At 45.8% G+C, this 22,815-nt stretch overlaps 1 protein-coding gene across 1 annotated transcript in view; it reads right to left on the reverse strand.

The window, feature by feature from the left end:
• gpc3 (glypican 3) overlaps positions 1-22,815 on the reverse strand; it is a gene marked incomplete at its 5' end in the record, with an annotated part of 154,228 nt that overhangs the window by 71,772 nt on the left and 59,641 nt on the right. Inside the window, one exon of the mRNA XM_080773341.1 lies at positions 11,539-12,221. Coding sequence (XP_080629467.1) covers positions 11,539-12,221 — 683 coding nt within the window. The remainder of the gene's footprint in view (positions 1-11,538; positions 12,222-22,815) is intronic.

Raw genomic sequence — 22,815 nt, forward strand, 5'->3', positions numbered from 1 at the left:
CTGGCCACAGCCGCAGCAGTGACCTCCTTGACTCCTTGATGATCCACTCATCCTTCTTGCATGTCTTCTTGCGTGTCAGAGCAGCGGGTATATGAGCTTGTAGATCTGCTACTTTTCAATAGCTAAATGATATACTAATGTTTAAAACACCAAAAGGGGTTCAAGCCCAAAATGGGTTAATGTGGATTCGATCAAATTCAAATGTTTGTTTTAGGCTCCTCTGCCTTTATTGATAGACACTGCGCAAAAAGCTTGGAATACGGATGTGTATATTACAGGAAACTCCCGTTAATCTTTCCAACAAACTCCCGTAAACTCCCGAATTGTACCATCACATCTGTATAATATTACCGTATATTACATGTATATGCCCGCTAAACTTGAGGTTTTACGGGCAAAATACAGTTCCCGTAATTGCCCGTTAACTCCTCTTTTCACGCAGTGAGACACAAGTCAAGATTGACAGGGAAGAGGGAGAGAGAGACGGGGGAGAGACATGCAGCGAAGGCCGTCATGAACGGGACTCGACCATGCGACGCACTGTCAGGCCAGCGCCTGTACAGTGGCGTGCGCCCCCTGGACCACTAGGCCAGTGGGCGCCCCCCAGGATTTGATTCATTGATTGAATACTTTACCAGTCAAAAATGTTAACAGGGCATATGGTACAGTCTTACATTTTCTTTCTTCCCATTGTGGTCCCATTATGTATGGAATGTAACAGTAACATTATACACGGGACATTGCTATATACATTGCTATCAACAGCCTTTTTAAGTATACAAAAATATATATATTAATTCAAAAATTTGCGCGAAGGGGCCTCATTCTAGGGTTCACCTATAGGCTCACCAGATCCCTAAATTCACCACGGACATTATATAAGAAAATACTTTTGTTTAAACTGAAAAGAGTTAGAAGCAAGAAGGCCCATGAAGAAGTGAATACAATCGGGTCCAGATGCACAAAATAACTGACCGCGGCATGCAGTGCAACAACTCCCTCTCTCACTGTGTTCTACTCCTTCTGCAGATACACCGTCAGAATGCATCACATTTCTGTCTGTACACCCATTTCCCATCTTCTCTTTAACCCATTCTGACCGGGCACCCATTTTGGTGTTAGCATCATGTTATGCTTTACCTATTGAAAAATAGCAGATCTACAAGCTCATATCGCGCCACCGAGTGGCGCGATACGAGCTTGTAGGTCTGCTATTTTTGAAAAATCGAAGAACGACTGACATTCTTTAGAATCTGATCTCAGGTCAGAATGGGTTAATCAAGACCAGTGTGTGTCCTAGTGGAAACCTCGTATGAATCTGATCTCAGGTCAGAATGGGTTAAGAGCGAGAGGTCGCGGGGTGATGAATGTCTCCCAACACCATCTCCTGCCCTATACCTTCCCTTGGGCTCTCACTTCAAACTGTCTCACAACGCCCCCGCCGCCCGCCCCTCCATTTCTTCTTTCTCCCCCCTCTCGCTCTCGCCTTTGTCGTCCCTATACCTCGCTTCTGCACAGTAACTGGTAAAAATAGAGCTTCATAAATCATGCATCTTCTCTCACAGTAGTATGTATGGGAGGGAGGGAGGGAGAGAGAGAGAGAGAGAGAGAGACAGATATGGAGGTAGAGAAAGAACGACAATGAAATAGGAGATTTCTAAAAAAGAGAGAGAGAAAGAAAGAGATAAAGTGCAGAGAAAGAGGGGAGCCAGATTACATCAAGCAGCAGGAGAGAAATGAGGAGAGAGAGAGAGAGAGAGAGAGAGGGAGAGGGAGGCAGGGCGTGTCGGGGGAAATGAATTGGAACCACAGGTTCCTGGCTGCTCTCTCTCTCTCTCTCTCTCAGTAAAGCTGCTGGGACGTTTGGGTCCGCCTCACCCCGGGGTCGCACCCAGACGAGATGAAACGGATGTTAACACGGCCAGGGCCAGACGGCGAGCGGTCACCTAGCCGCCAGAGTGGCCATGTTTCAACTCCGCCGAGACGGAGAGCGGGCGGGCGGGCGAGGCGAGCAAGCGCGCGGTCTCTCTTTCACACACGCCTCTGGGTGACTGCTTGTCACTTGGTCAGAGTCAATCTGTCTGTCACCGTAAATAACCCATTCTGACCCGAGATCAGATTCATACGAGGTTTTCCACTGGACACACTGGTCTGATCTTGGACCCATTCTGACCTGAGATCAGATTCTAAAAATGTCAGTCGTTCTTCGATTTTTCAAAAATAGCAGACCTACAAGCTCGTAGCGCTGAGCTTGTAGATCTGCTATTTTTCAATAGCTAAAGCATAACATGATGCTAACACCAAAATGGGTTCCCGTTCAGAATGGGATAACAAGCGCAAGTCCCCTCGCACTTACACTGAAACAGAGAGGTAAGTGAGAACCCACTGCCTCCCCAGTGCACCCCTCCCCCCCCCTACAGCACTTACAATCGCACTCAAAGCTCAAAACAAGTGGACCCGGTTCTGGTGGGTTCCGTTATATCGACGGTTCTCAAAGTGGGGTCCCGGGGTCTCCTTGAGGGGATTCCAGGGGGTCCCCAGCAAAAAATGAGGAACAGTTGGGCTATTCAAAAATAGCCGATCTACAGGCTCACGACACGTCGCACCGGGACACGGTGTGAGCTTGTAGATCTGCTATTTTTGAACGTTTTTTTTTTTAAGAATCTTTGGAATCATTTTGACAACCTTTTAACAGCACAAAGCTTCTCTTGTGTGGGTCCCTGGCACACAATCATTTCAGACGGGGGTCTTAATATTTGGGGGTCCTTCACCTGAAAATGCTTAACCGTATCACTGCCACCTGGTGGACGCAAGAGCCAACGCTTGACTGCCGACCCGGATGTACTTGGTTTCAGTGTGATGCACGTCCGTTTTATAGATGCTGAATATTTAACGTCAACGCTAACTAAAATGAGGCCATCGTCACTCTAGAAAACGCCAATGTTCCAATCGGGATCACCGGATAAGCAGAAAAGACCTCCGAACATTGCGCGTTTTGTCAAAACCATGTGGAGAGCTCCGTAGATTTAGAGTTATTTAGCTTTTTAGTCAGCCTGTAAGAAAGTGAACGGCAGTGCGCACGGCCAAAACCGGTCTAGGATCGCCGAAGAAGGAAAGGCCAAAAAAAAAAAAGAATACAGCGATCCCGTTTGATATCAATAATACATTTATTTGACGGATCGTTCCGACAGTTGAATTTTAATTGGCGTTTAATTGCAGTTTTTGTGTTAACAGGAGCTTGTGACTATACAAAATAACTTTATTGGATCCCTTGGAATACAAGTAATCTCTTCCTGAAATTTCAAGTTATTCTTTTTGTTGTATACTGTCCATAATTATGAGGCAGGGGTTCTCAATGTTCTTGGCTGGGGACCCCCGGAAATGCTTTGACCATGTCTCGCGACCCCTGCCACGCCCCGCCCCTCCTCCCCACCACCAATACAAATAGACCGCTACAATATCCTCAATAATAGATCAAATAAATGACATCATAAATACTGAAACCAGATATAATCATTAAGGAAAGTTTATGCATGCAATGTGTACTATATGTAAACTCTACATTTCCATTTTCCAGCCATTCAGTTGCACGCACGCACGCACGCACGCACAGTCGCACACACACACACACCGACTGAGCGGTCACCTTGCTGCAGAGCAAACCAATAAAGCAATATAGCCTTAATCCCTTATAGTAGAACCAGACACAGACAGAAACACAGTCGTCTGTGACTACTGACTCAGCATTCTTAAACACACAAACGCACGCACGCACACACACACGCGCACACACGCGCGCACACACACACACGCACAGACGCAAAGGACTTTTTTTATTCACTGATAACAATCTCATCTCATTCCCTGTGAGTGGTATACACATGTGCATGCATGCACACACGCACGCACGCACGTACGTACGTACGTACACGCACAGAGAGAGTGGGAGAAAGCAGTGGTGGAAGACATATTGGAAGATATTTTGTACTTCATATATTTTCAACCTTATCCTCATAATTGGTCCTCGCTAATCCTCCATTAGATGACGCTCTCTGCCTACTCGCTCTGTACTGTCTCAAAGGCTTGTGGGCAGTTCAGTTCAGTCCATCATCAGCCCAAGATAATAGAACCTATACAGCCTTTATCTTCCTGGACAGTTATAGCATGCTGAAATAAAGGCCATTATTCTTGCATTCATTTAAAAAGAAAAATCACACGTCGTGTGGCAGCCCACTGTGGGCCTGAAATATGACGTAAATTTGTGGCAACACAAACATTAAATGCCATTGACAATGAAAGGAAAATGTACGTCATATGTAGACGAGCAAATCGGCTAACTTTTGTATCGTGGTTAAAAGATCATAACATACAAATTAATTCATGAAGAAGTAGATTTGTTTTTTAATTGGATGATGTACGTACAGTATGACGACAAGAGCGCCCCTCACTTCACACGGGTGTGATTTTTGTTAAAAGGGAAATCTTGAAAAAATATGCCTATAGTGATGATGTCATTGGTAGGTTTCTGAACTGTCCACAGCTCTCCTCCATAAACAAACCCGAACCGCTGGTCCAATGGGCATATGACATCACAGATCTCCATATATGGTCATAAAATGGACAAGGACCGACAGATACAGTACAGAGATTTGCGTATCAGGGGACACAGACGTGACCCAGAAAAGACGGTCGGATCGGCGGTGCAACGTAGTTCAAGTAAAAGTACCCATACCACAATGTAGACCGTATTCAAAATGTCGCTTGAGTAAAAGTATTGGCATCAAAATATACTCAAAGTACCAAAAGTAAAAGTAGTCATTCATTATGAAGAATGTTCCATTTCACAATGTGTGTCACATGATCACATCGCAAAGTGGCGTCAGCTTGTAGATCAGCTATTTTCGAATAGCCAAAGTAGATGATTGATGTATACGTTTTGTGATAAATCTACAAAGTTACTTAACAATTACGGTTTTCTAACAATTGTAGCAGAATAAAAAGTAGAAGCATAGCATCGTATATACCTCACGAGTCACGACTGTACTTCGGTACAGTAATTGTTTGTGTAAACGTACTGTACTTTCCACCACTAGGAGATAGTTAGAGACAGAAGATGAGAAAGCAACAGAACCACGTCCTCCAAGCGGGCGACGAGGAAACTCTCTGAGCGACGAGGAGAGCGAGGTCAACCGGTGTTTTAAGCCATTTTGACCTCATGAGGACGATTCTACAAAATAATGCCTTCTATTCTAATTCCTGACAGTTTTTCCTGAAAAACCAATGTCAGTCGTTTTCAAACATTTTCATGTCAAAGACCCCCAAAACTAGATGTATTTGGCCGTCGACCTGAAAATATGTGGTTCCAGAGACCCCTCAGAAGCAAAGATTTGAGTTAAAACTCGCTCTGAAAGTCTGAAAGAACATATATTCAAAGATTTCAGGGCACATTTTCACGATTTTCCCAAAATAGCAGACCTATACAAGCTCGTAGTACGAGCTTAATTGTAGATCTGCTATTTTACAAAACCTTAAATTATAACAATGTTTAAAACACCAAAAAGGGGTTCCCGCCCACAATGGGTTAATAAGTGATGGATCCAGAGAGGAGAGCTGCTCACCACGGGGGGGGGGGGGGAGACTATAGCACAGTATACAGTACAGGACCCGAGTCAAAAGTTCAGCAGATATACAGCAGGAGAGCCTGGGCACACAAAGCCTTCATATTTCATGAAGCACTTCTACGGGAAAACACGCGGCCGTGAAGCTGTTTCATTATGGCAGTTTAAACCACCCAGAACGGGTCAGCCCAACGGAGGACGAGGAGGAAGAAGGAGAAGGGGGAGGAGGACAGGTTTCACATCGACATGCTGGGAGCATCTGTCTGACTGCCAGAGAAATACATTCCTTGTACGAGCAGCCATGCGTCCCAAAATACACTATTCTCTCTCTCTCTCTCTCTCTGGCTCTTTCTCTTTGTCTCTCTAGGACTTTCTGTCTTTCTCTCCATGGCTCTCACGACTAGTCTGTCTTGTCCTGTCTGTCTGTCTGTCTGTCTGTCTGTCTGTCTGTCTGTCTGTCTGACTGTCTGTCTGTCTGTCTGTCTCTCTCTCTCTCCCTCTTTGTCTCTATTTATGTCTCTTACTCTGTCTCTGTCTCTCTAGGTGTGTTTCCATAAAGCAGTTTGTTTAGCGCTAAATCTCCTGGATGGAAACACCTAAAAATGCGAATAAGTCAAAAAAATTCGCAAAAACGCTTTATCGAACAAAGGGAAATGCGCAAATAGTGTATGGAAACACTTGCGGAAAAGGTTTTTAATTAGAAAGCATTGAACTCGCATTATATCGCTTTTGAACAGTTGGAAAAAGAAATAAAATAAACGATGGGGAGGCAGTGGTGTGAACGGTGCATGGGAGGGTGGCTAGAGAGAGGGAGAGGGAGTGAAGTTGTGGATACATATAAGGTCCCAATGTACTACTACCCGAGCTGTCCGATTAATAACTGTGTTCAAAGATCCCATATGAAGTCTGAATCCTCCCAAGTTGATCGGGGCGCTCCGATCATTTTGATATCTGGATCGCTACTGTATGGATGCAACACGCACACGCGCACACACACACACACACACACACACACACACACACACACACACACACACACACACACACGATAAGCAACCTAAACGTGTAGGCCAGGCTATAGCCGATGAAACAAGTTCTTCACAACTTTTTGCAGCTGCAATCAATCAATTTACAGTATAAACGACCAGTATGCTCCGATCGAGTCCTGCGACATATACAGTATATATAGGCTACATGTGCCCTGAATATATTAAGACAAGCATTACACAACAAATCGTTCCTTGTTGTACGTTATTTGACTGCAGGTGTCGTCAATACTGTGAAAGCAGCAGATGCCCGCTGCAGGCGAGCGGCTGTATAGACTGGCTGACGGTCGGTCAGCCGCTGACCAGGGATCAGATTACAGCGCAGTATATGCAGGGGTTCCGTCAGTTAAACTGAGAGCACGCACAAAGGGCATCAAATCAATGGTCTGAACATGGATTAGGAGCCGGGACTATACTTTACATGAGCCTCACTTTACTGGCAAAACAGTGCCACCTACTGCATATTTCAGGAACTTATTTCATATGCGCATTTTATCAGTTTAATGGCAACACCGACAATTAGCTTTCCTTTTTTCGACTTAATGAACATATACGCTTCCTTTTTTTCCCGCAAAGGCTTAATGGAACTGCACCTATTCTCTCTCTCTCTCTCTCTCTCTCTCTCTCTCTCCCCCTCTCTCTCTCTCTCTCTCTCTATCCTCCCTCATCTATCTTTGTAATTTCAAGTCATTTCAAAGTACTTTCTTGGCGTGGCTGTTGAAAAGCACATTTTAGCATTTTTTTTATCCAGTCTTCTGGGTATCGGTGATCAATGACCAGTGTAATGTGTATGTACGTGTGTACGTGCCCACGCCCGTGCACGAGTGTGTGTATAAGAAAGCCCACTTGGGAATAAGCATACTGTATGCTTTGTGCATTTAAATACAATGCAAGAACTTGTTTTTTGCTAAGTAAGCTCCCCACACCTGACCTTCCACTATGGATAATCAGCATCAGCCAGCATGCTGATAATGTGTGTGTGTGTGTGTGTGTGTGTGTGTGTGTGTGTGTGTGTGTGTGTGTGTGTGTGTGTGTGTGTGTGCGTGTGTGTGTGCGTGCGTGCGTGCGTGCGTGCGTGCACAGTCTGCGCACGCTTGAGTGCACGGACACAAATAACTAAGATGAGAGCACTGACAATGAATACATATATGTTTTAATGGTGTTCCTGTTGTGTGCACGTGTGCGTGGCGTGCATGCGTGCGTGTATGTGTGCTGTTCCAGTAGATGGGGGGGGGTGGGGGGTGCGTTGAGGGTCAGCGCGTGTGTGCTGCAGGCTGCTCCATGCGGCAGAGCAGTGTGTGTACCCAATTTGTAATTAGCCAATTTGTACATACATGCTTGCTATTGTTTTGTGTGCCATTATAGTTTTGTTACTGTGTTTGTTTCTTGTTGTTTTTAATCCTGTTCTGTGTATTAACCCATTTTGGACTGAGGTCGATTAAAAAAGAAAAAGGCTTCTAAATCCTAACATTTCATCCACGTTTCTATATGTCAGTGGTGCTCAACCTTTTTCATGTCAAGGACCACCCATAATTATCTCTATTGGGCCCACGGACCCCCCCATCTCAAAATATGTATAGTTCCAGTGACCCCACGGAAGCAAATATTTTAGTTAAAAATGTTCGCTCCGAGTGGCGCGCTACGAGCTTGTAGGTCTGCTATTTTTGAAAAATCGAAGAACGACTGACACAGAAACATGGCTTTTTCAGAAAACTGCCAGGATTTCGAAGACATTTTTAGAATCTGATCTCAGGTCAGAATAATACATGAGCTCCCCTGAAAATATGATTTGTGAAATTTGGAGGCGGTGGGGTGAGGGTCTGTACAATAGTGAACGCTATTTCCTGCCGAGCCTTTCTATTCTTCTGTTATCTTCATTATCATGGATCACACGTAAAATTAGGCGATTAATGATGCATGATTCATACATGAGGGAGTTTCATCACTGATTCACTTTAACCCATCCTGAACGGGAACCCCTTTTGGTGTTAGCATTACGTTATGCTTTAGCTATTTAAAAATAGCAGATCTACAAGCTCATAGCGCGCCACCGAGTGGCGCGCTACGAGCTTGTAGGTCTGCTATTTTAGAAAAATCGAAGAACGACTGACATTTTTAGAATCTGATCTCAGGTCAGAATGGGTTAATCAGACCATTATGTGTGTCCAGTGGAAACCTCGTATGAATCTGATCTCAGGTCAGAATGGGTTATTAAAGACATGAACGCTATTCTTGTCATTGTCATGGCAGCGCGATAGCATAGACCTCACCGGCTTGATCTCCGTGCTCACGCATGTGTGCGTTGTTGATACAGTACGTGATGCATTTGATGTCTTAACCCATTCTGAACGGGAACCCATTTTGGTATTTAGCATCATGTTATGTTTTAGCTATTTAAAAATAGCAGATCTACAAGCTCATAGCGCGCCACCGAGTGGCGCGATACGAGCTTGTAGGTCTGCTATTTTTGAAAAATCGAAGAACGACTGACATTTTTTAGAATCTGATCTCGGGTCAGAATGGGTTCATCAGACCAGTGTGTCTCCAGTGGAAACCTCGTATGAATCTGATCTCAGGTCAGAATGGGTTAATTGTACCGAGAAATGAAGAAACCATCGCCGTCGGCAGAAACCTTGTATCTCCATATAGTTCAACTTTGAAAGATTGTCGTTTTGTTTTAGTTCTTTGTGGGAAAATTAAGAACGCCGCGAGAATGTGTTCTTATAGTTTCGTCACCGTCAGGCAGAAAGAGAAACCTAATATCTCCGTATTGTAACGGTTTTTTTCCGTACATTTTGTCACACAAAAGCATCAAAACATAATGTGGTTTCCACCCGACAGAGATGATTTTGTTCTGCCCGGTTAAATAACCCATTCTGACCTGAGATCAGATTCATACGAGGTTTCCACTGGACACACACTGGTCTGATGAACCCATTCTGACCTGAGATCAGATTCTAAAAATGTCAGTCGTTCTTCGAATTTTTCAAAAATAGCAGACCTACAAGCTCGTATCGCGCCACTCGGTGGCGCGATATGAGCTTGTAGATCTGCTATTTTTCAATAGGTAAAGCATAACATGATGCTAACACCAAAATGGGTGCCCGGTCAGAATGGGTTAAAAAATAATTACATGCAGTAAAAGTACGACAGTGTGTAGCGCCAAATTAACTGAAAATTCCGCCTCGTGACACGCTCCATATATGGTCGTCTCCATACATGAAGAGTACACGACACTGACCTCATCAAACCCTGGATAGCCATACATGGAGAAGACTGGATATTCTGCATATAATGGAGCCGGCCAGCAAACGTCAAACCTCAAACCCTTAGATCTCCATATATGGAGCTGACCTGTTCTGACATTCCATATGTTGATCCTTCCCCCACCCGTCCTTCCTCTTCGATGTCTCCCTTTTTTGACTGATCCATTCAAACTCTAGACGGGCCCGCCCCCAAAGTTATTATAGTGCAGCTTGTAGATCGGCTATTTTCAACACCTTTTCATAACACTCTTGCACGGCATTAGCATACAAAAAACCGGCCTGGGGCGTGGCCGAGCGGTCCAGGCACCTATAGGCCGGTCGCGGGTTCAAGTCCCGAGCCCGACGACCTTTTGCTGCATGTCCACCCCCCCCCCCCCGTTTCTCTCCCCCTTTCCTGTCAAGCTATACTGTAACCTATCAATGAAGCCAAAAAACAAACAGAAGGAAGTAGGCCGCCTACATGCTGGGACTGGGAGGCATACTTTAATCCGACAGAGCATTACTTCGGCATGCGTCCACATCTCGGACTAGCGCCTGCTCCCGTGCTTGCGGTTATGGTTAGGTTCGGGTTTGAGGTGGGTTGTCGTTTTTCGGAGCAATGACTAGTCTACGTAACTAAAGTGCTGCACCCCTACATGCTTGCAGCTATGTGCTTCTTTGCAAAAGAAAAGAGTCAAAAAGAGCCTCTACACCACCCCATAGGCACCACCCCATAAAGCCATGGTATAGTTCACACAATAAAAACGCATGTGTCTGCACTAGTGCACATGATTCAACCTATAGGACAATAATTCCATTTGTCTTCATTATTTGAGTGAACAATTCCTGACATCACCTCCACAGTTTCGACCTTGAAATGTCTCCTTGGACAAGAAGAATAACTCTATACAGTGTGACACTGTGCGCGTCTGCGTCACTAAAATCACACTTCACCACTCTCTCATCCTCTCTCTGCATATGCCCTGTGTGCCTGAGCTATTGATTCAGCGTGTGTGACTATGTGCGTGCGTGCGTGCGTGCTTTGTGTTGTGTTGTGTTGTTTATGCACTGGTTTAAAAAAAGATTATACTGTTAGGCTTACAATTAGGATACTGATTGCCAATCAGTATCCTAATTGTAAGCCTCACGGTATAAACAAATAACACGGTAACAGTAAAAACACAGTATAAAAACACTAACCCCCAATCAGTGAGACAGACCCCTTTTGCACCGGTTGGTTCCCAGTGGGAACCGGTTCAGTTCTTTTTGGTTTTTAGTCCATGAGCTCCAAAATTTGTGGGCAAACTAAACCCCTATATTAAATTGTTTATAGGGTCAATACAAGTAAATGAATACATGATAACCCCTTCCACAGTAGTAGCTTTTTCATATTTTTGATAATTTTAATACAATAAATCATTGTCTTCGTGTAAGTACTTTCATGGTGATATAGGTATGGTTTCAATTTTGGAGCTCTGGCTCATGGACTAAAAAAACCCAAAAATAACTGAACCGGTTCCCACTGGGAACCAACCGGTGGAAAAGGGGCCTGATTGGGGTTAGTGTTAGGGTTAGAGGTTATATTTAGCGGTGTGTGTGTGTGTGTGCGCGTGCGCGCGTGCGCCTCACCAGTGCGTTGAGGCGGCCGCGCGCGTTCACGGCGTGCCTCAGGGCCAGCCGGACCAGCAGGTGCAGCCGCAGCACCACGGCCTCCATGTCCCGCTCCTCCCGCATGGCGCCACTCAGCTTCGCCAGCCCGTCCACGTAGCTCCGCCAGTGGGGCTGCACCTCCGCCGCGCCCCCCAGGCAGCCCGCCATGGCCGCCGCGCAGAGGCCCCCGCAGGCCGGCGGCCCCAGCAGCCCGTGGCAGTGCGGGCAGTACCACAGCCGCAGCAGCGCGCGGCCGCAGTCGCGCGCCGGCGGCCGCAGGTGGTCCGTGGTGTTCACCACCTCGATGCCCAGGTTCAGCGCCTGCAGGAAGACGCGCGTGGCGAGCAGCGAGCGGGACAAGCGGGTCATCATGAGCTTGGGGTACTGGCCGAAGGCGCCCGAGTCCCTCCACGCCCCTCGCAGGCACTCCTCGGAGGCGGAGCCGCCGCCCAGCAGCCGGCGGTAGGCCAGGGGGAAGAGGCGGGCGTAGAAGGCCGCCACCATGTGGTCGACGGACGAGTCCGAGCCCAGGATGTAGAAGGAGACGTCCTGGAAGAGCTGCCCCACCGAGCCCTGGGCCCCGCCCCCCAGCCCCGAGAACTCCGACCTCAGCATGGACAGCGTGGAGTTGCGGCCGTGGCGGAGGACCAGGTCAAAGGCCTCTGAGAGAGAGAGAGAGAGAGAGAGAGAGAGAGAGAGAGAGAGAGAGAGAGAGAGAGAGAGAGAGATGGGGGGGGGGGGAGGGAGAGAGAGAGAGACACAGAGAGAGAGAGAGAGAGAGAGAGAGAGAGGGGGGGGGGTGGGGGGGGGAGAAAGAGAAACAGAGAGAAATAAATAATAGTAGCAAGTAGAAAGAGAGAAAGAGACAGTGAGAGAAAGAAAGAGGAAAAATATGAGACGGAAACAGAAGGAGGACATCATTAGACTTGCTGTTTGAAGGTTGTTAAATTCAGCATTTGAAGACTCGTCTCTGCAAACAAAAAAATGCTGTCAACAGCAGCACGGCACTTCAAATAAAAAAATAAAGACAGTAAAGCCTCGACTGCAACACGGGGGGAGCAGAGATCCCAAGGCTTTGTGTGAGGGTTTCGACAAGACCCTGAGAAACCTGGCCATGTGCTGGAAAACGAATCATTGGCCTTTCAAGTAGGGAAAGTGAGGTCTTATCAACAACGTGACAAAGAAGCCAGAGCTCTGCCCCATCGACCAGGAGGCCTAAAGAGAGCGAGGAACAGACAATGGAGGGGATTTAAGGCTCCATTAGTGACCGTAGCAGGGGAGCCGAGAGACAGAGTACAGACGGGACGGGTCCATGACATCACTTCATCGCTGCTGCTCTCGCTGATTCAGGGGGACGCTTGTGATGTCACTTACGTTATCGATTTACAACAGCTGTTCATTTCAAGGCATCGACCTTATTCACTTCCTCTTTCTTGGGTGGCTTTAAAATAAAAACCTATTACTTTGAGAGCTTTGTCCCTCCCCCCCCCCCCCCCACACACACCCTGGGCTGGGTCCTCCTCTCTATTCCCCTGTACAGACTCAACTGCGTAGCCATGCACAGCTCCAACATCATCATGACACATGCTGATGACTTGAAAAGGATTGTCGATGACGACGACACTGCCAACAGGAACGAGGTCAGGTCGTTCTACTGCTCTGTGGGGTCAGGAGAACAGCCTCACTCTCAAAGTCAACAAGACCAGGCAGCTGATCGTGGACTATAGGACACTATACATTGATGGCGTTTGGAATGGAAAGAGTCAGTGACTTCAACGTCCTATTGGTGTACCCGGTTGAAAAAGGCCCAGCATCGCCGGTATCGCCCGCCTGCGCCTCAAGACATCCTGTGTGTTTCCGCACATCTTGAGGTTTTTCTATATACAACAGCAACCAACGAGATCATCCTTATGAGCTGCAGCGACAGCGTCACTATGTACATGGTGTGGAAACTGCAAATGTGACAATAAAGTGGAGTGCAGTGGAGTTGTGCATGTACAGTATACGGTAGCCCAGCAAGGAGAGAACTGCATGGAGGATGCATGTGGATATACAGTAAGGGATGTTTGGGCTGGTGGTGTTTGTTTATGTCCCGGAGCAGCTGTGGGGATGCTCGGAGTGATTTAGCACCGCTGTCCCCTCCCCGAACAATCACACACAAGGTGTCCTTCAGTCCGTCATAGCAAGCTACTGGTGGAGTGAAGGTCAATGAAGGTTGATGATGGACCACAGTAGAAGAAGACCATGGCCCTCATTTATCAATGAGGGCCATGGTCGGTCGGCCCCAACCTAGCCAGACCACACACCAGTTTACTCATAATAATAATCAGTTACTACCATAAACGTTCATATAATTGACAGACACCTTACTCTGGCTATCTATCTGCCATAATAAACGTGGTGTCACAGACAACAGTAACAGAGGACACAGTGACAGAGGAGGAGATGCACTCCAAAACAGCAGCGTGTGTGTGTGTGTGTGTGTGTGTGTGTGTGTGGCTCTGCCAGGGCCTGTGCGCGTCCAAACTTATACAACAACGTAGGTAGAAGGGAAACAGACAACTCGTAGGCCTGCATCTATTTATTATTATGGCGGCGGCGGCGGTGGCTCAGGGGTAGAGTGCCTGCATGGATGGGAACCGCAAGGTTGCCAGTTCGAACCCGGGCTCCCCCAGAGTTAGTGTCGAAGTGTCCTTGAGCAAGACACTGAACCCCTAATTGCTCCCGATGTGCTACTGTAGTTGGTGCCTTGCATGGTTTCCGCTGCCATCGGTGTATGAATGGGTGAATGTAATGCACAATCTACTGTATGTAAAGCGCCTTGGATAAAGGCGCTATATAAAGGCACCATTTACCATTATTTAAATCATGGTTCAGGTGTACGTGAACTAATATATCTTTATTTATTTAATATACAACACAGAGTTGGGCTTGCAAGTTGGATGTGTGCGTGTGTGTGTGTGTGTGTGTGTGTGTGTGTGTGTGTGTGTGTGTGGGACAACAAGATGACAGGCAACAAGGTCAGGAGTTATTTGGAAACTCTTTTCTTATTAGCTTTCCATATCTTGTTTGGTTGTATTCCAGTTATTCATGTCGTAAGGTCGGGGCGTTATATAATATTTAAGGTTACAAAGTTACAGGTAAAGAGTAGGACAAATAAAAAGTACAGTTGTGTAGAGCAAAACAACATAATGTATGCGCTACTGTATGATCAAACAGCAGTGTGATGCTGCCTGCACACACTACTTACAGTAAATAAAATAAAAGAATTACTCATTATCGTGGCATGCAGAATGGTCCATTTCACATACATCAGTGGATTGTAAATACAATTACTATTAGTAATACATTCACACTGCAGTTGGTAAGGTGGGGCTGATTTGAATTCCTTTATGTGCTGCTGTGCAGCTTAACGATAACATTCGATCGTAATTAATCAATTAATGTATGTTTTGTCATTATATTATAATCGAACGTAAGTAAGTAACCTACTAAGTCTGACAAATAATTGTAGTAGAGTCAAAAGTACAATATTTGCCTATAAGATACTACAAGGTAAAACCTTGACCTCAAAACTGTAGGAAGCTGTAAGCTGTAAGCAGCAAGCCTATTCTGGGGGAAACATTAATAAAAATCACACCCGTGTGAACTGAGTGGTGCAACTCCTCCCCCCCCCCGCCTCTCTCTCTCTCTCTCTCTCTCTCTCTCTCTCTCTCTCTCTCTCTCAAAAAGCATTTTTTTGGGGTGAAGACATTTGCTGTAGACTGAAAAAGAAATGGCGGTCCGTTTTACTAAGAATAGAGAGTTTAAGTGCTTATGTCCAGTACTTGAGTAAATGCGAGGAGGATGCAAGGACGCTCCGTCCAGACATCTGTCTGGATTTTCAGGGCAGAACCGTCCTGCTGTGCCTGAGAATCCCTTCCCTGTCTGCGATCAATGAGCAGACAGATGTGCAGAATTCAGAGACAGACCGGAGGAGAGAACAGCACGCACGCACACACGCACGCATACGCACACGCACACACACACGCACACACACACACACACCAACAGAAATAGCGCAGCACAGACACAGTGAATTGAAGTGCATTAGGATTGGTTGCGTTTAAATTGCACCCAATCCTGAGGGGGGTGGGGGCTATTATTACTGAGAACTAAGTGAACACGAGCCCCTCCCTCTTCCCCCCCCCCCCCCCATGGTCTCTATGACGACCTCTTAAATCACACACCGTGTAATGTAAGATAGTATCTCTAAGTATCACTTGCACCGCAGCTGAAGGGCAACTTTATAATGGTTAAAATGGAGAGACTATACAAGGCTATCTTGATGAGTGCAATACAATGGCTCTAAGTAGCCGGAGGGGTCACAGAGACGCCCGTTAAGAAGGGCCCGTTTCCTGGGTGCGTTGGCTCTGTGAGATCAGGTGTCCTTTAATGGAAGGGAGAGAGAGAGAGAGAGAGAGAGAGAGAGAGGCCTGTGACATCCTGCGTCTGGCTCGCAGTGCATGCCGACGATGAGGAACGAGCATTAAACAGATGCGGGGACACACGCATTAACATATTGGGTCACACAGAAAAATTAGCAGTAGCATTTGTATCGCCGGGAGCATCACACGAGCGTGCTCGTATATAGAAGGAGGTAATTGCTGGCTATCGGGGGGGAAAAAATCGTTTTTCCTTTGAGACCGGAGCCATTCCCCGGGCAGAAACGCTGATACAATGCAGAGGGGAAAAAAACTCTGCCTATGGCATCTCTCTCTCTCTCTCTCTCTCTTTCTCTTCTCTCTCTATCTCTCTTTCTCTTCTCTCTCTCTCTCTCTATCTCTCTCTCTCTTCTCTCTCTCCTCTCTCAGCCCTCCGTCTTTCAGCAGCCAAGGAATGTTTACTCGATGGATTTTGGCTCCCCTCAACTTAGCCTTGGAATTAAAATATGTTTAAGCGAGTTGCTGAACAGCGTCCAAATACTCAACAAGTTCTCTATCAAGCTGTCATTGAGAATCGTGTAAGTCAGCAAAGTGTTGCGCTGCCACGGGATGCTTTATTATCATATATATATATATATACGCTTTCCGCTCTATCAGGCCATTCATCAAAGATGTCAATTAAAGTATAATCAAATGCTGGATCAGCTCTGGCCTCCATATTAATATGCCGGGAACTGACTTTTAACTATTGCCTCTCCCCCACAAGGGTACAAACACTTCTATCTGACTATATCTGAAGCTTCTCACAGATGTAAAACAAGACGCACGTACATGCACGCGCGCGCACACGCGCACGCGCACACACACACACACACACACACACACACACACACACACACACACAGATAGTCTTTTTTGCGTCAGCCATCGGTGACCGACAAATGTCTGGACTTGATCTCCACAAGGATGCCACTCTGGCTGTTAAATAAGTCAACTCTAAAGTCCTCTGCACACAAAGCAGTTAGGAGGCCAAGGGGATTTAGCAATTACAAATCATGTTTTAGACTTTGCAAGTTGAACTTGTAACCATTATGTTGTATTTGTGCAGATATACCATATATTTATTTATTTATTTATATTAAAGCTGTTGTATGTGATATTCTTTTTAAGCTAAAATGTTATTGTTATAGAGTGAGGGCTACTGTACATCTTATCTGTACATCTTATCCTTAAACTAATTTGCCATATTTTACTATTTAAAAAAACCTTTTTGAAATAGTTAAAATAGCTGATCTACAAGCTCACAATGTCTCGATGTGGATCGGCTATAGTTGAACTTTAGTAAAAAAAAATAGTTTCGGGGTAAGGGATAAGGGTGGCATTAGTCACCCCCCATCGCTAGAGCCAATCAGTTGTACCCCTTCCTGTATAAAAGGTGCACACCCATTCCCTGTCACACTATTCCTGAAGAAGATCCTAAAGGGATCGAAACGTTGAGTCAAATAAACCAGTGGAGCTGAGTTTTCATACCAGTGTTGCGGACTCCATTTTTTCCTCTGGCGCAAGATGGAGCCCCGAGTGTTTATTTATTTAGGCTGGTAAATGGTAAATGGTGCATTTATATAGCGCCTTTATCCAAGGCGCTTTACATAGATTGTGCATTACATTCACCCATTCATACACCGATGGCAGCGGAAACCATGCAAGGCACCAACTAGCACATCGGGAGCAATTAGGGGTTCAGTGTCTTGTTCAAGGACACTTCGACAGTAACTCTGGGGGAGCCCGGGTTTGAACTGGCAACCTTGCGGTTCCCATCCAGGCACTCTACCCCTGAGCCACCGCCGCCCCTGCTAGGCTGGAACCCAGGCTAGCCAATTTTGTCCAATCGGGAGAATTGAACAAAAGTTTACTAAAGTGCTGGAAAGACAGAGATACGTAGATCGATATCACTTACAGCGCAACGTTTGTGAACAGAAATATTATGAACGCAAACCACAGTCTCGCTGACCTTGGCTGGCATCCTCTCACTCTGTTGAGGAGAACGTCAACAGATGGATAGCTTTACCATCGTCTCTACAGTACAGAGTAGAGCAGAAGTATTGAAAACTAATGCGTTACCAAAGGCTTACTTATATCGGCGCGTCCATTTATCTTAAATTTCCTCAAAACCGGTTCAGAGAGATCAATTCAATGTTTTATCCGATTCCCTTGGAATAACATAAAGCCTAGAATAGCTTACAAGAAATTAATTATACCCAGATATAGTGGAGGGGTATATACAGAGTCCCAGATGGATTCCAGTATTATCTTTCATATAATGCAAAGTATCCATTGACTTGGTTCCTTTTAAAACCTGACTCTCTCCGCCGAATGGTTGGAGAAGACCATCAGACATACGTAGGAAATAATGTCCTTGACATAAATGTGGTATTGTCCAAAACCATAACCTGTATATCCAATAACACAGTTACTGGGTTTTCGTGCTGTATTTGTGAAGCAGCTACGCAGGAAGATTCAGCATTGAGGGGGTTTCTCTTCCCATCCTGTCCCATTTCGTGTAACCCCATCCCCTGAGATGGAGGATGCACTTAAGGAAATAAAAGTTATGACATTACACAGGGGGACACATCTATAGCGAGTATTAGTGACAAACCTTACCATTTAATAAACTCTTCCTTTTTAGTGCACAACTATACTCCGTTGTAAATAAGAACCATAAAGAGGGAGTTTTGCTGGACATATTATGCTCAGAGTGGGATCAGCTTTGCATGTTGTGCATTATAGGCAAAAATGTGCAATAATTATCTTTCAAAAACAATGACAGAGTACAAGACACAGTAAGACTTACAGTATATGGTTTTGCTTCTCACCTATGTACAGTTTAATATTTAGGGACTTAGGCGCATTATAAACACTTCTCAGTGGAATAGAATAGAATAGAGGTCAGCTTTGAGCTAAAACATGTGTTAGATTTGTCATTATAAATGTGATGAATAGAGCTCATTATTACACCTGTTAGATCTTCCAATGTGGACGACAAAAAAACCATGCTCTACAATACTGTCTGTATGCTGGCAGTGGCACAGGTGTGGCAATGGAGATTCACTTCTTCATGTGCTTTGGGATCAAGCGGCAAGTAATCTGCACTGGATTTGAAGCCCCCTTCCCGAATCTCTTAATAGCAAATACAACAAAATTCTGAATAAAGTCACTCAATAACATCCAAGACCATTTGTTGAGCTGGTCGACGCAAATGGACACGTACGGCGCTATTTTGGACCCATGTTTACACCATCAAAGGGGGATTTCACTGTCGACATGCAGGGAATGTGCTGCACGTGAACCAGCGCAGTGCATCATGTACACCAGGTCGGGGCAAGAACACTCATTATCCCCAGGAGGGGGGGGGGGGGAACGAACCATCAATAAATTAGCCGGACAACGAGACTAATCCATTTGGCTTGATGGAGTGTCACCTGTAGATGGATGGGAGCCACCTGGTCCTGCGTGGTGGTGTGACAGGCAAAACCTGTCCAGGACCCAGACAGAGAGACGGAGGGAACTGTCGCTGTTCAGACACCAGCTAGGAGGACTAGACTCTTACAATGCAATGCATGATAAACACTCACACATGCACGACGCATGCACACAGGCACGCTCATGCATGCACACACACACACACAAGCGCGCACACACACGCGCACACACACACACACACACACAGTAACAGAGAGAGAGAGCCGTGAAATTCACACACAGGCACAAGGGTACACTGTTGAGTGCGGACATGCGCATCTACAGAATCCTTTAACAGTGTTTGATTAATTTAATTATGCTCGTGTCTATTGTAGTAATGATGTCTATTTGTCTTCACTGGCCGTAAACAAATGATTCTCATTCAAGGCACTTGTTGTCCAGGTAACCTGAGAGTTTGCTTCACCTGACGAGCCGCACTCTATACCAGGTTGTGTGTGTGTGTGTGTGTGAAGGTGTGTGTGTGTGTGTGTGTGTGTGTGTGTGTGTGTGTGTGTGTGTGTGTGTGTGTGTGTGTGCGCGCGCGCGTGCTTGCGTGCGTGCTAGGTGCCAGGGGCTTACGGGACAGGGGCGGTGAGGCAGCGTGGGTTGGGCTGATTCCTGGAACAAAGCAGACAGGATGCTGCTGGTAAGGACCAGATAGCATCGCCAGGCCACGAGGGCCAATGGACACAACTCAGACAGGTATTAGGTTACTCCATCTGTTAGAGAGGGCCTATAATCGTACACACAAACACATGCTGTAGTAGTATGCACGCACACACGCACACACACACATGCACAGACACACACATACTGTGCTCACACATACAGAAATTGGCACATGAACGAATACATACTGTATCTACTGTACACACACACAAACGAGGAATGTGACCACACAACACAGCAGCAATCGCGGTGGTGAAGCTGTGACAGAACATTAATTTTGGCTAAGCTCAGCATGCAAGGTGTGAGTCAGGTGAGAACCATGCAGGAAGCCTACCTGATTACACAGACACACATACGATACACCCGCACACACATTGCTAAAAATTGCCATTTGTAACCCTAACCCTGAAGCCCAAAAAAGCCAAACTTGTAGATTGGATATTTTTTTGGCACACAACACACACAAGAAAGTATAAATCAGTTATCAGTATAACTCCAACCACAACCCTTAGACCTATCCTCAAAATTCCTAATCCTAAACCTAACCCTAACCTGAATTGTTTCCTAATTGTAAGCCTAGGTCTCTAAAAATCATTCTAACCATAAAACAAAAAAATGATCTTGTGAGGACCAGAGAAACGGTCCTCACAATGTCTATTTTCAAATTCTACTACACTTAATTCTACTATACTCGCATGCATGCCAAAACGTGCTGATCTGTCAAGTCTGCATTTCTGTATTCCATCTCTTCACCGCAACATTGATCTCTGGAGGCGCGGCCCTTCCTAAGGTCAAAGTTCAGCTCCGGTCCTTCCAGACAGGCGCCTTCAAAGGGCAGCTAGTGAAGGACACACTCTAGAGGCACCAAGGAAGCTAGTGAAGGACACACTCTAGAGGCACCAAGGAAGCTAGTGAAGGACACACTCTAGAGTCTAGAGGCACAAAGGAAGCTAGTGAAGGACACACTCTAGAGGCACCAAGGAAGCTAGTGAAGGACACACTCTAGAGGCAGCAAGGATGCTAGTGAAGGACACACTCTCTAGAGGCACCAAGGAAGCTAGTGAAGGACACACTCTAGAGTCTAGAGGCACAAAGGAAGCTAGTGAAGGACACACTCTAGAGGCACCAAGGAAGATAGTGAAGGACACACTCTAGAGGCACCAAGGAAGCTAGTGAAGGACACACTCTAGAGTCTAGAGGCACAAAGGAAGCTAGTGAAGGACACACTCTAGAGGCAGCAAGGAAGCTAGCGAAGGACACACTCTAGCAGAAATTAGCACACAACGCGTCGCTTTGCGCAGCATTGAGAGCTTGTACAATTTACAATTTTCAATTAAGGCATTTAGCAGATGCTATAATCCAGAGCGATTTACAGTAAGCAAGAACACAACATGGTAATACATCAAATACTTTAAAAAGTAGTCATCAAGAATCATACGTACACTAAGAACCTAACAGTGGAATATTAATCAAACTATGCGTATACATTTTAGAGTGCTATGTCTATACATAAAATGCTATCTAAGTTCAAATTAAGCCTTTGCATACGCCTCTAAGGTAGTCGGGGCTGGGGCAAGTGCTATGGGCTAAAATGAAGTCTGAAGAGGTGGGTTTTCAGACTACGGCGGAAGTGAGTCTGCAGTTCTGATTGTAATGGGTGCATTCCATAGTTGTGGAGCCAGGAGGGAGAAGAGTTTGGCACGTGTGGAGCGTTGTCTTGGTGCTTTTAATGAATGTACTTCCAAGCTTGGCTCATCTGAGCGTGCGGGAGGGTTTGTAGGGTCTGATCAGACTTGCAAGATATGGGTGCCATATACCTTTGGTTGCTTTGAAGGCCAGCATTATAGATTTTTGTACTCTGTGCGGGCAAGAGACCGGGAGCCAATAGAGGGAGCGGAGAAAGGGGGGAGACATGTGAGAATTTTGGCAGGTTGAAGACCAAGTGAGCTGCGGCATTCTGGGTCAATAGGAGAGGCTTAAATGCGCATGCCGGCATTGCCGGTATAGGCCAGTAAGGAGAGTTAGTTACAATATAGTCAAGTTTTTTATATGACTCCTGGGTGAGTCAGCTTCGCGATGCATTGCGAGCTATGTAGATCGTCCTTATTTTTTAATGGAATTTGTTTGTTTTAAAATTCATTGAAATTATTTTCAAATGTTTAATGCAAAAACATGAAGGACATGTTGGACCCAAGGAGGCTATAGTGAATGACATAGCGAGGCAGGGTGACCTGGAGTGACATGACCCTGAGGAGGAAGAGACATCGCTGTGAGGAGGCTGCCAGGATGGAGACTGAGGACGGCTTTGATGCTGCAATCAAAGGCTAACTGGAGTCAGCCAGTGCATAATGAAGATTTACACACGCACGCACGCAGAGGCACACACGCACGGCGCACGCACGCACACATCACAGAAAAATCTGCATGGAACTAGTTTAAAAACAAGAGGGTTGCGCATACCGAGTCCCTCGCTGGTGCTCACATTTACATGAATACAGATGCATAGTAGCTGATTATCGCTGATTGTTTGGGATGAGTGTGATGTAAAAGTGAATAAAAAGCCAGAGACCTCATTCACACGTATACCGAACACCAATCAAGCAAAGTTTTTTTGTTTTTTTTGGGGGCCACACCACAATGCTTT

This window comes from Protomyctophum bolini (assembly GCF_963924005.1).
Source record: "Protomyctophum bolini genome assembly, chromosome: 10".
Lineage (NCBI taxonomy): Eukaryota > Metazoa > Chordata > Actinopteri > Myctophiformes > Myctophidae > Protomyctophum > Protomyctophum bolini.